Raw genomic sequence first — 12,681 nt, forward strand, 5'->3', positions numbered from 1 at the left:
CATATCTCTGCCAACCTGGTATTTATCACACATTTAAATTTTAGCTGTGCTGTCGCGCACTGCTGCTTTCTTTTGCATTTTCCAAAAGACTGAGGATGCTGAGCACCTTTCATATCTTTGTATAGTGCCTGTCCAAAACTTTCTTCCAATGTTTACCAGTTTGTGTGTCTCTTTTATTATTTTGAGAAATTCGTTATCCATTCTCAGATTTTCCAAAAAGCCTAACACACATATTTTCTTTAGGCTAAAACTCATCCTTTGCTTTCTTATGATGTTTCTTGATGATAGATAATGTGCACTTTAGTAGTGTCCTTTAATAAGACTTACTATGTCTATCCTTTCTGGCCACTACTTTCTGTGTTCTCCATAAGAAAACTTTGCCCATCATTTTATCTTTCAAGTTAAGTCTGTGATTCATCTCAAATTAATTTTTTTATGGTGTAGAGTATGGTCAAGGAATTTGTTTGATCATTTTGTTTCTTTGTTTTTCCTAATGGATAGGCAATTCATCTAATATTTTTTTAATTTAAATTCAATTAGCCTACGTATAGTACAGCATTAATTTTGGATGTAGAGTTCAATAATTCATCCGTTGCATATAATGCCCAGTATTCATAGCAGTAATATCCACAATAGCCAACTGTGGAAAGAGCCAGGTTGCTCCTCAAATGATGATGGGATAAAGAGGATGTGGTACATACATACAATGGATTATTACTCAGCCTTTAGAAAGGATGAATAGCCACCATTGGCATCATCATGGATGGAACTGGACGAGATTATGGTAAGTGAAATAAGTCAAGCTAAGAAAGACAATTATCGCACGATTTCACTCATATGTGGAAAATAAGGAAGAGCATGGAGGACCATTGGGGATGTAGGGAGAAGTGAATGGGAAGAAATCAGTGAGGGAGACAAACCGTGAGAGACTCTGGACTCTGCAAAACAAACTGAGGGTTACAGAAGGTAGGTGGGTGGGATGATGGGGTAACCAGGTGATGTTTATTAAGGAGCCCATGTATTGCGATGAACACTAGGTATTATACACAACTAATGATTCATTGAACACTACATCAAAAACTAATTATGTTGGTATTTGAACATTATGAGAAATAAAATGACACCTGCAAAAACAAAAGCAAAAACAAAACAGCAAAGAAAAAGTTTGTTTCCTAGAGTTGAGACTCTTCATGGTTTGTCTCCCTCTCTGATGTCTTCCCATTCAGTTTCCCTCCCTTCCTTTATGATCCTCCATGCTGTTTCTTATATTCCATATATGAGTGAAACCATACAATAATTGTCTTTCCCTGCTTGATTTATTTTCCTCTGCCTAATGCCACATCTTTTTTCTCATTCATCTGTCTATGGACACCTCAGCTCTTTCCATAGTTGGGCCATTGTGGACATTGTTGCTGTAATAGCATTTATTTAAAAAACCATTTAAGAAAGACTGGTTCGAGGGCCATCTGGGTGACTCAGTGGTTTAAAGCCTCTGCCTTCAGCTCAGGTCATGATCCTGGGGTCCTGGGATTGAGCCTTGCATTGGGCTCTCTGCTCCGTGGGGAGTCTGCTTCCTCCTGTCTCTCTCTGTCTGCCTCTCTGCCTACTTGAGATCTCTGTCTGCCAAATAAATAAATAAAATCTTTAAAAAAAATGAAAAAAAAAAAAAGAAAGACTGGTTCCCATAGATCACAGGGCAATAGTATAATACCCTAAATCAGGTGACATTATAGGTGGGTCTCATTTCAGAGAGGTTCTGCTCCACTGGTTGCATTATCACACTGTTTTCATAACTATAGCATAAATTACCAGATATATATGGTACACCAGATACCTGCTGGTGTATCCTCTAACCATGTACTTCTTCCAAGGTTTATTTGGTAATTCTTGGCTCTTCGTATTTCCAGACAAAATTTAGAATCAGCTTGTCAGTTTCCACAAAAAGAAACTTACTCGGGACGCCTGGGTGGCTCAGTTGGTTGAGCGGCTGCCTTCGGCTCGGGTCATGATCCCGGCGTCCTGGGATCGAGTCCCACATCGGGCTCCTTGCTCAGCGGGGAGCCTGCTTCTCCTTCTGCCTCTGCCTACCACTTTGTCTGCCTGTGCTCATGCTCTCTCTCTCTCTCTCTCTCTAACAAATAAATAAATGAAATCTTTAAAAAAAAAAAAAGAAAAAAGAAAGAAACTTCCTCAAATTTCTGTTGACTTTCTATGGATTCCATAGGTCAATCTATTGACCACTAACATATTTACATTTTTGAGTTGTAAATTCATGAACATGATATATTTCACCATTTCTGAAATTTCTTTAGTTTCTCTCCATAATATTTGCCAATTTACATTTTAGAAAATGATGTAAACATAAAATGGAACATTGGAAAATGTAACATTTCCTAATTGTTTCTTAAATATGCAATAGTTTGAGCTTGGACCCAACAATCTTGCTAAATTTACTTATAAATGCAATAGTTTATCTGTATATTCTTTTGGATATGCTGCGTAAATTATCATGTCCCTGATAAATTATTATCCTATGTTTAATCCCTTTCTTTCTTGTATTTTTTAATCATTTTTGTATTTATTTTCAGCATAACAGTATTCATTGTTTTTGTACCACACCCAGTGCTCCATTCAATCCGTGCCCTCTCTAATACCCACCACCTGGTTCCCCCAACCTCCCACCCCCCCCCCACCTCTTCAAACCCTTCAGATTGTTTTTCAGAGTCCATAGTCTCTCATGGTTCACCTCCCCTTCCAATTTCCCCCAACTCCCTTCTCCTTTCTAACTCCCCTTGTCCTCCATGCTATTTGTTATGTTCCACAAATAAGTGAAACCATATGATAATTAACTCTCTCTGCTTGACTTATTTCACTCAGCATAATCTCTTCCAGTCCCATCCATGTTGCTACAAATTTGGGTATTCATCCTTTCTGATGGAGGCATAATACTCCATAGTGTATATGGACCACATCTTCCTTATCCATTCGTCCGTTGAAGGGCATCTTGGTTCTTTCCACAGTTTGGCAACCGTGGCCATTACTGCTATAAACATTGAGGTACAGATGGCCCTTCTTTTCACTACATCTGTATCTTTGGGGTAAATACCCAGTACTACAATTGCAGGGTCATAGGGAAGTTCTATTTTTAATTTCTTGAGGAATCTCCACAATGTTCTCCAAAGAGGCTGCACCAACTTGCATTCCCACCAACATGTAAGAGGGTTCCCCTTTCTCCACATCCCCTCCAACACATGTTGTTTCCTGTCTTGCTAATTTTGGCCATTCTAACTGGTGTAAGGTGATATCTCAATGTGGTTTTAATTTGAATCTCCCTGATGGCTAGTGATGATGAACATTTTTTCATGTGTCTGATAGCCATTTGTATGTCTTCATTGGAGAAGTGTCTGTTCATATCTTCTGCCCATTTTTTGATGATTATCTGTTTTGTGTGTGTTGAGTTTGAGGAGATCTTCTACTCCAGTTTTCTTTTGAGATCCATTTGCTTAGTAAATGTTTCTCCATGCCTCACTGTCAATCTACAGGTGTTATTAGGTCAAATATGAGTCCCTTGTAAGCAGCATATAGATAGGTCTTTTTTTTTTAATCCATTCTGACACCCTTAGTTTTTTGATTGATGCTTTAGTCCATTTACGTTCAAAGTAATTATTGATAGATACGTGCTTATTAACATTTTGTTACTTGCTTTGTGGTTGTTTCTGGAGATTTTCTCTGATCCTTTATTGTCTTCCTCTCTTTCATGGTTTGCTGATTTTCCTTAGTGATGTATTTGGATTTCCTTCTCTCTATTTTTTGTATGTTTAGTAGTGATTTTTGATACATGGTTGCTGATAGGTTTGTATATAACCTCTTCAGCATATAGCAGTCTATATTAACAACTATATAACTCTACTGCTGTACTATGAAAGCAACCAGAAATATTACTTAAACAAATGAGCATGCCTATATTCCAATAATACCTTATAGAATTTGTGGAATAATATCATTTGATCATTTTCACATACCATAAAAGAATAGTCTTTAAAAAAAAATCAGTGTTAGTCCCATTGTTAGCTCACAGCCTAAACAAAAACAGGCGGGGGCCTGTATAGTAGCCAAATTTGCTAAACCTCTGATTTTCTCTAGGGTTCTTATATTTTCAGTTACATTGATTTATGCCTTATGTTTATTGGATTTATTGATTTCTCTCTACTTTTTATTATTTCCTTTTTTTCTGTTTACTTTAAGTGTAATTTATTTGCCCTTTCCTAGTTGTTAGCTTAAATTGATTTTAGACTCCTCTTTTCTAATATGTGAATACATTTCTCTATAATGTCTGCTTTGCCTGTGTCTCACACATTTTGATATGTTGTTTCTTCATTTTGATTCCGTTTAAAGTATGCTCTCTTTCTTTTATGACTTTGGCCTTTGGTTGCTTAGAAGTATGCTGTTTAATTTCCAAATGGAGATTTCCAGATATCTTTTTGTTATTCATCTCTAGTTTATTTCTGTTATAGTTTGAGAAAATACTTTATAAGATTTCAAACTTTATAAGATTTTATAGCAGACTGGAGATGAAAAAGGAAAGAATCAATGAACTCAAAGATAAAGCAATGTAAGTATTTCAGTCTGAGCAACAGAGAGGAAAAAATACTGAAAATATGAGCAGAACCTTATATCCTTATGGGACAATATCAAAAGTCTAATATTCATGTGATTGGAGTCTTAGGAGAGGAGGAGAGGAATATTTGTGTGGAAGTACTAGCTGAAAACCCCCCAAATTTGGTGAGATACATAAATTTAGATTCAAGAAGCTTGGTGAATATCAAATACAAGAAACTCAGAATTACTTCTGGATATATCATAAAGTTCTGAAAATTATAGATAAAAATTCTTGACTAAAGCTAGAGAAAGTAGCACATTATATGTGGCAGAACAATGATTTAAATATCTGCAGACTTCGCAGGAGAAATCATGCATGCCAGAAGATAGAACAACATATTTAAAGTGCTTAAAGAAAGGAATTGCCAACTCAAAATTATATACCCAGTGAAAATTTCCTCTGGGAATGAAGGGGGAGGAGTGTCACATCTGTGCTAAAATGGAGTACTAAAAGAGGTTCTTTAGGCTGAATAGAAATGATACCAAATGAAAACTAGGAACTTAAGAAATGAAGAAAGAGCAACGAAATACTAAGTTTTTTGATATATATAAAATATTGTTTTTCTCCTCTTAAAAATATACATGATTGTTTAAAGTGAAAATTATGACTTGGTTAGAGTATTTTATATAGAGTAATAGATAAAACTACTACATGACGTGGGAGAGAGTTAAGGGAACTATTTGATTGTAAGGCTTCTGCATTTTAGTGGAGGTGGTAAAACAATAACACTAAGTACACTGTGAAAGACTAGGTGTATATATTGGAACCCTAGAGGAAAAAATCCCAAGAGCTATAGCCGTAGGTTAACAGATAAATTAAAATGAATGGAATCCTAAATTTTTTTTTCAAATAACCCTAAAAAAGGCAGGAAATGGGTAATTGAGGAAATGTTTATAGCAGCAGTGTCCACACAATAGCCAAACTATTGAAAGAACCAAGATGTCCATAGACAGATGAATGGATAAAGAATGTGAGTAGTATTCCATTGTGTGTGTGTGTGTGTGTGTGTGTGTGTTTAACAATGCCTGATATAACAATGCTTGTACACACACACACACACACACAGAGGAATATTATTCAGCCATCAGAAAGGATGAGTACATACCTTTTACATCAATGTGGATGGAACTGGAGGAGATTATGTTGAATGAAATAAGTCAATCAGAGACAATTATCATATGTTTTCACTCATATGTGGAATATAAGAAACAACACAGAAGGTCATAGGGGAAGGGAGGGAAAACTGAATGGGAAGTGATCAGAGAGGGAGACAAACCATGAGAGACTCTTAACTATAGGAGAGAAACAGTGTTGCTGAAGGGAAGGTGGGTAGGGGTAGGGATAGGGTAATTGGTTGGGGATAGGGCAATTGGGTGATGGGCATTTAAGGAGGACACATGATGTGAGGAGCACTGGGTGTTATATGCAGCTGATGAATTATTGAACTCTACATCTGAAACTAATGATGTACTATATGTTGGCTAATTTAATTTAAATTTAAAAAAAAGGAAGGGAGGAAAATCAGGGTAAAGTGATAGACTTAAATCCAACCATATAAAAAATTACATTAAATGCTAATGACCTAAATACATTAATTAAGAGATTATAAAATGGATTAAAAAAACAAGAACCAAGTATATGCTATCTAAAAGCCTACTTTACATATAAGGACATAGATATGGTAAAGGTTAAAGGGATTACCCCAAAAAGGTGTGCCATGAAAACAACAATCAAGAGAAAGCTGGAATAGCTATAGTAATATCAGACAAAGTAGACTTCAGACAAACAACTATTACCAGGGACAAAGAGGGACACTTACACCAAGGGTAAGTTCATTGAGTAGACATAACATTCCATCTTAAATGTGTATTCACAAAACAACATAACTTCAAACTACATGAAGAAAACTGGACAGAACCAAAAGAAGAAATGGAGAAACCCACAATTTCATATGGAGATTTGAGTACTCTTCTCAGTAACTCATAGAACAAGCAGGCTTGTTCAGTAAGAATATAAAAGACCTGAATAATAATAATAACCTTTCCAGAACACACTATGAAATAAACAACAAAATGCATATGATTTGCACGAGCCTCAGTTCTGATAATTTCTTTTGACCTGTCTTTGAGTTCACTGGTGTTTCTGCTCTGTCTCTCCCACTCCATTGCAGATTTCTGTATAGTAGGGACAATGTTCTCTGTGCTTATTGCCAAGTATAGGTTTTGACAGGAGTTATTCAGTACCTGTTTGTGGTTGATGTAGCTTTCCAACAGGCATCTGGGAAGAGGGACCTTCAGCTCAGTGAGATTGTATTCAGATTTTCTGAAAATGGATGTGGGATAAATAAACGATATAAATATTTTCTGCCCTTTATCTCAATCAGATTGAGTAGGATGCTGAAGCCACCCACTTTTTTAGAATATTCAAAAGGTGGTATATGCCTACTGTTAATTACTAACCTAAAATAAATACTCTTAGAGGCTAACTAGGGCTGATGTGCAGCTTCTGTATTTATTTCATGGTGACAACAATGAGGATAACAATAACAGCTAACATTTGTTGGGTGCTTATTATGAACTACACGGACTTTCTAACGCTTGGATGCATTAACTCATTTGTTCTTCGTAATAACCCTACTTTTTGTCTTCATTTTACAGATGAAGAAACAGAAACATCAAGAGGTTAATTATTTTGCAAAGTTTACTCTGCTATTAAGTGGCAGAATCTTGATTGAAGCTTGGCAACCTGATTCTATAGCCTAGGCTCTTGGCCAAAACACTCTGCTTTTATCAGACTGGCAAAGTGGGTTTTAGGAGTTGATAAGGCTGGTAGCAAAGCCTGTTAAAAGGTATCTTAGAACAGGGGACATATAAGCTGGTATAAAAAGCTAAGAGGATCTAGGATGCAGGTGGGCAAACTATTGCCCATACTTCTTTTTGTAAAACCTCTCTTCACCTACAAAATCCTGGAGGCTTTCCTGTGAGGTCAAGTAATTTACACAGCTGGAGTTTACAGGGGAGAGCAGACATGGAAGATTCTTCTATAGATGGCTTGCTAAGAGTCTAGACTTTATTCTAAAGGCAGTGGGCAGCCATGCACATGTTTTAACCAAGAAAGGGACATAATCAGACTCTTTCTAACATGTAGAGGAACAAGAACATTCTGTGGGATGACTACTGTTTAAATGCCTGTTTAAAATGAATTGCTTTATTTTTTATTATAGCATAACTTGCTTTATATTCTGAATTATTAAAATCCCGTAGATGATTCGTGACTCCTATTGCTTGGTAAATCTGATGAAGCAAGTCTAACTGGTGGTCTGTATTCATACTGAGTATGTGCCTGAAGAAACATCCACAGCCCTTAGACACAGCTCCAGGAGCACCTTATAATAGGGAGCAGTGGGAAGCTGGGAGCCACAAGGCCTGACTCCCAGACCCTCCTCTACTCCTGGCTTAGGTGTTCTCCAGTCATTCCCTATACTCATTGGGAGGTTGAACGATCTAATGGTTGATTGCATAGGCTCAGCCTGAAAATTGCCTCTTTTCATCTCAGAATCTATGTTTGCAACCCTCTCTGCAAACTAGTCACATGAGCGAAAGAGGTTTCATTTTCACAAAACCTCTTCCTCCACAGATACCAATTATAGACCCTGGACTGGGGCCTGGGCATTGGTTTTGTTTCCATTTTTTTATTAGCTTCCCAACAATAACCAGTGAGCTGGTAGATTGAAAACCACCATCCTAGTAATTAAGAACATGGACTCTGGGGGGCGCCTGGGTGGCTCAGTGGGTTAAAGCCTCTGCCTTCAGCTCGGGTCATGATCCCAGGGTCCTGGGATCGAGCCCCGCATCGGGCTCTCTGCTCGGCGGGAAGCCTGCTTCCTCCTCTCTCTGACTGCCTCTCTGCCTACTTGTGATCTCTGTCTGTCAAATAAATAAATAAATAAATCTTTAAAAAAAAAAAAAAAAGAACATGGACTCTGGGATGATAATCCTGGCTGCTCTGCTGACTGAATGGATAATCATGAATAAATAACTTAAAATCTCAATGCTTCAGCTTTTCCAGTTACTGCAGTGTGCAGCAGCATGAGCAGCATGAGCATGAGCAGCAAAGACTTCTTGTACGAAGCAATGCAGGAAGTCCTGCCCAGGAACCAGCATAAGCACTGGAAGTATTCGGAGACTGTGGAGCTGCAAGTCAGCTTGAAGAGCTATGACCCTACCATCAGGCTTAGGTCCACTCCCTGCCCCAGGTTCTCCAGGTGTGATTTAGGGGACCAGAAGTACTGTGATGAGGCCAAGGCTGTGGATATTCCCCGCATGGGCATTGAGGCACTGAAGCATCAACAAGAATAAAAAAATCAGTCAAGAAGTTGGCCAAGAAGTATACTTTTTGGGCTCCAGAATCTCTGATCAAACAGATCCCACAAATTCTGGGTCCAGGCCTGAATAAGCTGGCAACTTCCCTTCCTTGCTGACCCACGATGAGAACCTGGTGGCCAAAGTGGATGAAATGAAGTCCAAAATCAAAGTCCAGATGAAGAAAGTGTTGTGTCTGGCAAGGCCGTTGGCCATGTGAAGATGACAGATGATGGGCTTGTGTACAACGTCCACTTAGCTGTCAGTTTCCTGGTGTCATTGCTCAAGAGGAATTGGTAGAACATTCGGGATTTATACGTCAAGAGGATCATGGGCAAGCCCCAGTGCCTGTACTAAGGCACAGCTTAATAAGCCCTAGTGTTGCCATTAAAAACAACAACAACAACAACAACTCAATGCTTCAATATTCTCAACAGTAAAAATTGTCTTAATCCTTTGGGTTGTTTGAGGATTAAATGAGGCAGTGCCTCTAAGGCATGTGATTTGGTTCTTGACTTCTCACCACCTTTTCGCCTTATTGGCCCCAAGTACTCTCTGTTCAAGTACTGTTCTGTTTGAGTAACCTGTTGAGCTTTGAGTGGCTAATATGGCACTGTCATCCTCCAGGACTAACATCAGGCCTCATTTTCTTTGTTGAGCCCATCTAACTCTCTCCCTTATCCAGTGTAGGTTTGGGGACCCTTTCCATGTTCCCCCAAAGGACCCTGTTTACACTCTACTGTGGCATCTGTCAGTGTGTAACAGCTCATTTCCTAATTGGTCTCCCACACTTAGACTCTAAGCACCTAGAGGTCTAGGAACTATATCCCTTTCAGAAGGTGGTCTATAAATATTGGATAAGTGAGAAGAAAACTCAGCTCTTTCACTACTAACTGCGAAGCCAGGTCAATACTTGCTCTTGGTAGTGGTGCATACATTCTGTGGATTCTTCAGCTGTGGCCTGTGTGGGCAGGGACTTGGGAGGAGATGCGTACTCTGCTGCAGGAGAAGAAAACCTCTCTCTAAAGTGGTACAAAAGGCTCTACCTTAGGCACAGCCTACAACCAGCCCTTTTTTGAGTTCTTTCTCTTCCACAAATGATCGAGAAGTTGCTTGAAAACAGTAAATAACAGTAAACACCTGTTGAATGCAATGAATAACCTTGCCCAAGAAATTAAACTCCTGGTCCCCAAGTCCTTGCAAGCATCGAGTGCTGAGCCAACACCTTACATGGATATGAGAAATACAGTGGCTTCATTATATCCATGTGGGAAGAGGGATGTGCTATCTGAGCCTTCTCTGACTTCAAGAAGAATATGGGAACAGATGGCAGCTACACTTGTGGTAAACATAGAATAATGTATAAACTTGTGAGGGGTGCCTGGGTGGCTCAGTGGGTTAAAGCCTCTGCCTTTGGCTCGGGTCATGATCCCAGAGTCCTGGGATCGAGCCCCGCATCAGGCTCTCTGCTCAGCAGGGAGCCTGCTTCCTCCTCTCTCTCTCTGCCTGCCTCTCTGCCTACTTGTGATCTCTGTCAAGTAAATAAATAAAATCTTAAAAAGAATAATGTATAAACTTGCGGAATCACTATGTTATACACCTGAAACTAATGTAACATGATGTGTCAACTATACTCAAATAAAAATAAATAAAAAAATAAAAAATAATTTTAAAAAAGAATAGCCGTCAATCATTACATTTTTCAGAAGTGTGGTCTCAGTGTCGAAACAAACATTATTACCGGGGCAACAGATTAAGAGGCCATCTTTGCCACCCAGTTGTCTTATAAGACACATTTACAAGGACAGTTTTATGATGGAGAATAGTATCTGATTTTCTTTTTTTTTTTTATTATTATGTTCAGTTAGCCACTGTATAGTACATCATTAGGTTTTGATATAGTGTTCAATAATTCATTAGTTGTGTATAACACCCAGTGCTCATCACAACATGTACCCTCCTTATTATTATTATGTTCAGTTAGCCAACATAGAGCATACCATTAGTTTTTGATGTAGTGTTGGATGAATTCATTAGTTGCATTTAACACCCAGTGCTCATCACAACACGTGCCCTCCTTAATACCCATCACCTGGTTACCCCCTCCCCCCACTTCCCATCCCTTCTGTAACTCTCAGTTTGTTCCCCGGAATCCAGAGTCTGTTGTAGTTCCACTCCCTCTCTGATGTCTTCCCATTCCGTTTTCCCTCCCTTCCCCTGTGGTCCTCTGCGATATTCCTTACATTCCACATAGGAGTGAAACCATATGATAATTGTCTTTCTCTGCTTGATTTATTTCACTTAGCATAATCCTCTCTAGTTCCATCCATGTCAGTGCAAATGGTGGGTATCTGTCCTTTCTGATGACTGAGGAATATTCCATTGTGAGGAATATTCCATATGAACCACATCTTCTTTATCCATTCGTCTGTTGAAGGGCATCTCAGTTCCTTCCACAGTTTGGCTATTGTGGACATTGCTGCTATGAACATTGGGGTGCATGTGCCCCTTCTTTTCACTACATCTGTATCTTTGGGGTAAATAGCCAGTGGTATAGTTCCTGGGTCATAGGGAAGTTCTATTTTTAGCATCTAGAAAACATCAGTATAATTACAACATTTTTATGCTATTCACATGAAATCCTAATAGCAATCTGGTAGTGTTGGTTCTATTATGGTCCTAATGCTTCACATTACAGAAATGAACCCTAGAGAGGTTTATTAATTAACCATGGTTAACATATGTGCATATTACATATTATATGTTGTACTCATATATGTCCTATACGTTTAATATTACATGTTTATTCTGTAGCGACGCCAACATATAGCAAATGTACAGCAAATACACAACAATGCCAGATTTTGAAAACTGAATTTTGTGCCCAGAGTCCAGCTTTAACCAGTACATCCCGCTGCCTCTCCTTTTCCACATTTTCCAGGATCAGAGTGAGTTCCGTAGGAGCAGAGAGGTCTGTGAGGAGCGCTGAGTATCACTGTGCAGACTGTCCCATGCATGAGGGCATCCTGCCAGGATAACCTCATGGTAGCTGGAATCCAGCCCACACCTGGCCTGCCAAGGTGTGTGCGGCAGCATCTTCTGGGGGCAAGCAAGGGACACCTTTGCCTATTGTACACAAAGATACATCTCCCTTTCTCTCATGGCTTCTTTCTCATGACCTTGTTTTGCCTTCTCAGGTCTCTGCCTTTCCCTAGGAAAAGGAGGAGAAAATGATCAAGTTCCAGGTGAGCTGGGTTTTCATTTCTGTCATTGAACATTTTCTTTCACTTCTCAGTTAGGTGGACTTCTTTTTTCCTCTTCCTTGCCAAGAATAAAGAATTTCAGCAGATGTTAACCATTTATGTGCCATGCTCTTTGTTTTTAAAAACGTTTTCCCTTCAGTTTTTGTCTTATTATTTTATTTTTACAAATAATAATGTAAATGAGAAAAGATTTTTATTTTTTTTAAAGATTTTATTTATTTTTATTTATTTGACAGAGATCACAAGTAGGCAGGGAGGCAGGCAGAGAAAGAGAGGGAAGCAGGCTCCCCGCTGAGCAGAGAGCCTGATGCGGGGCTCAATCCCAGGACCCTGGGATCATGACCTGAGCTGAAGGCAGAGACTTTAACCCACTGAGCCAGCCAGGCGCCCCGAGAAA

General features: G+C 38.9%; 1 protein-coding gene and 1 pseudogene across 2 annotated transcripts in view; both read left to right on the forward strand.

Annotated features, from left to right (window-relative positions):
* The window catches only part of LOC111160631 (zinc finger protein 235), a 130,766-nt gene that overhangs the window by 39,085 nt on the left and 79,000 nt on the right, over positions 1–12,681 (forward strand). Inside the window, exon 1 of one of the 2 annotated variants that reach the window (XM_022523857.1) lies at positions 12,252–12,266. The exons of the other annotated variant lie outside the window; for it this stretch is intronic. Within the exon in view, the coding sequence (XP_022379565.1) occupies positions 12,252–12,266 (15 nt within the window). Of the gene's footprint in view, positions 1–12,251; positions 12,267–12,681 lie in introns of those variants that run through there. 2 annotated transcript variants of the gene reach the window in all.
* On the forward strand, positions 8,758–9,378 carry LOC111160632 (annotated as a pseudogene).

This window comes from Enhydra lutris, unplaced genomic scaffold, assembly GCF_002288905.1.
Source record: "Enhydra lutris kenyoni isolate GAN:26980312 unplaced genomic scaffold, ASM228890v2 scaffoldscaffold77, whole genome shotgun sequence".
Taxonomy (NCBI): Eukaryota; Metazoa; Chordata; class Mammalia; order Carnivora; family Mustelidae; genus Enhydra; species Enhydra lutris.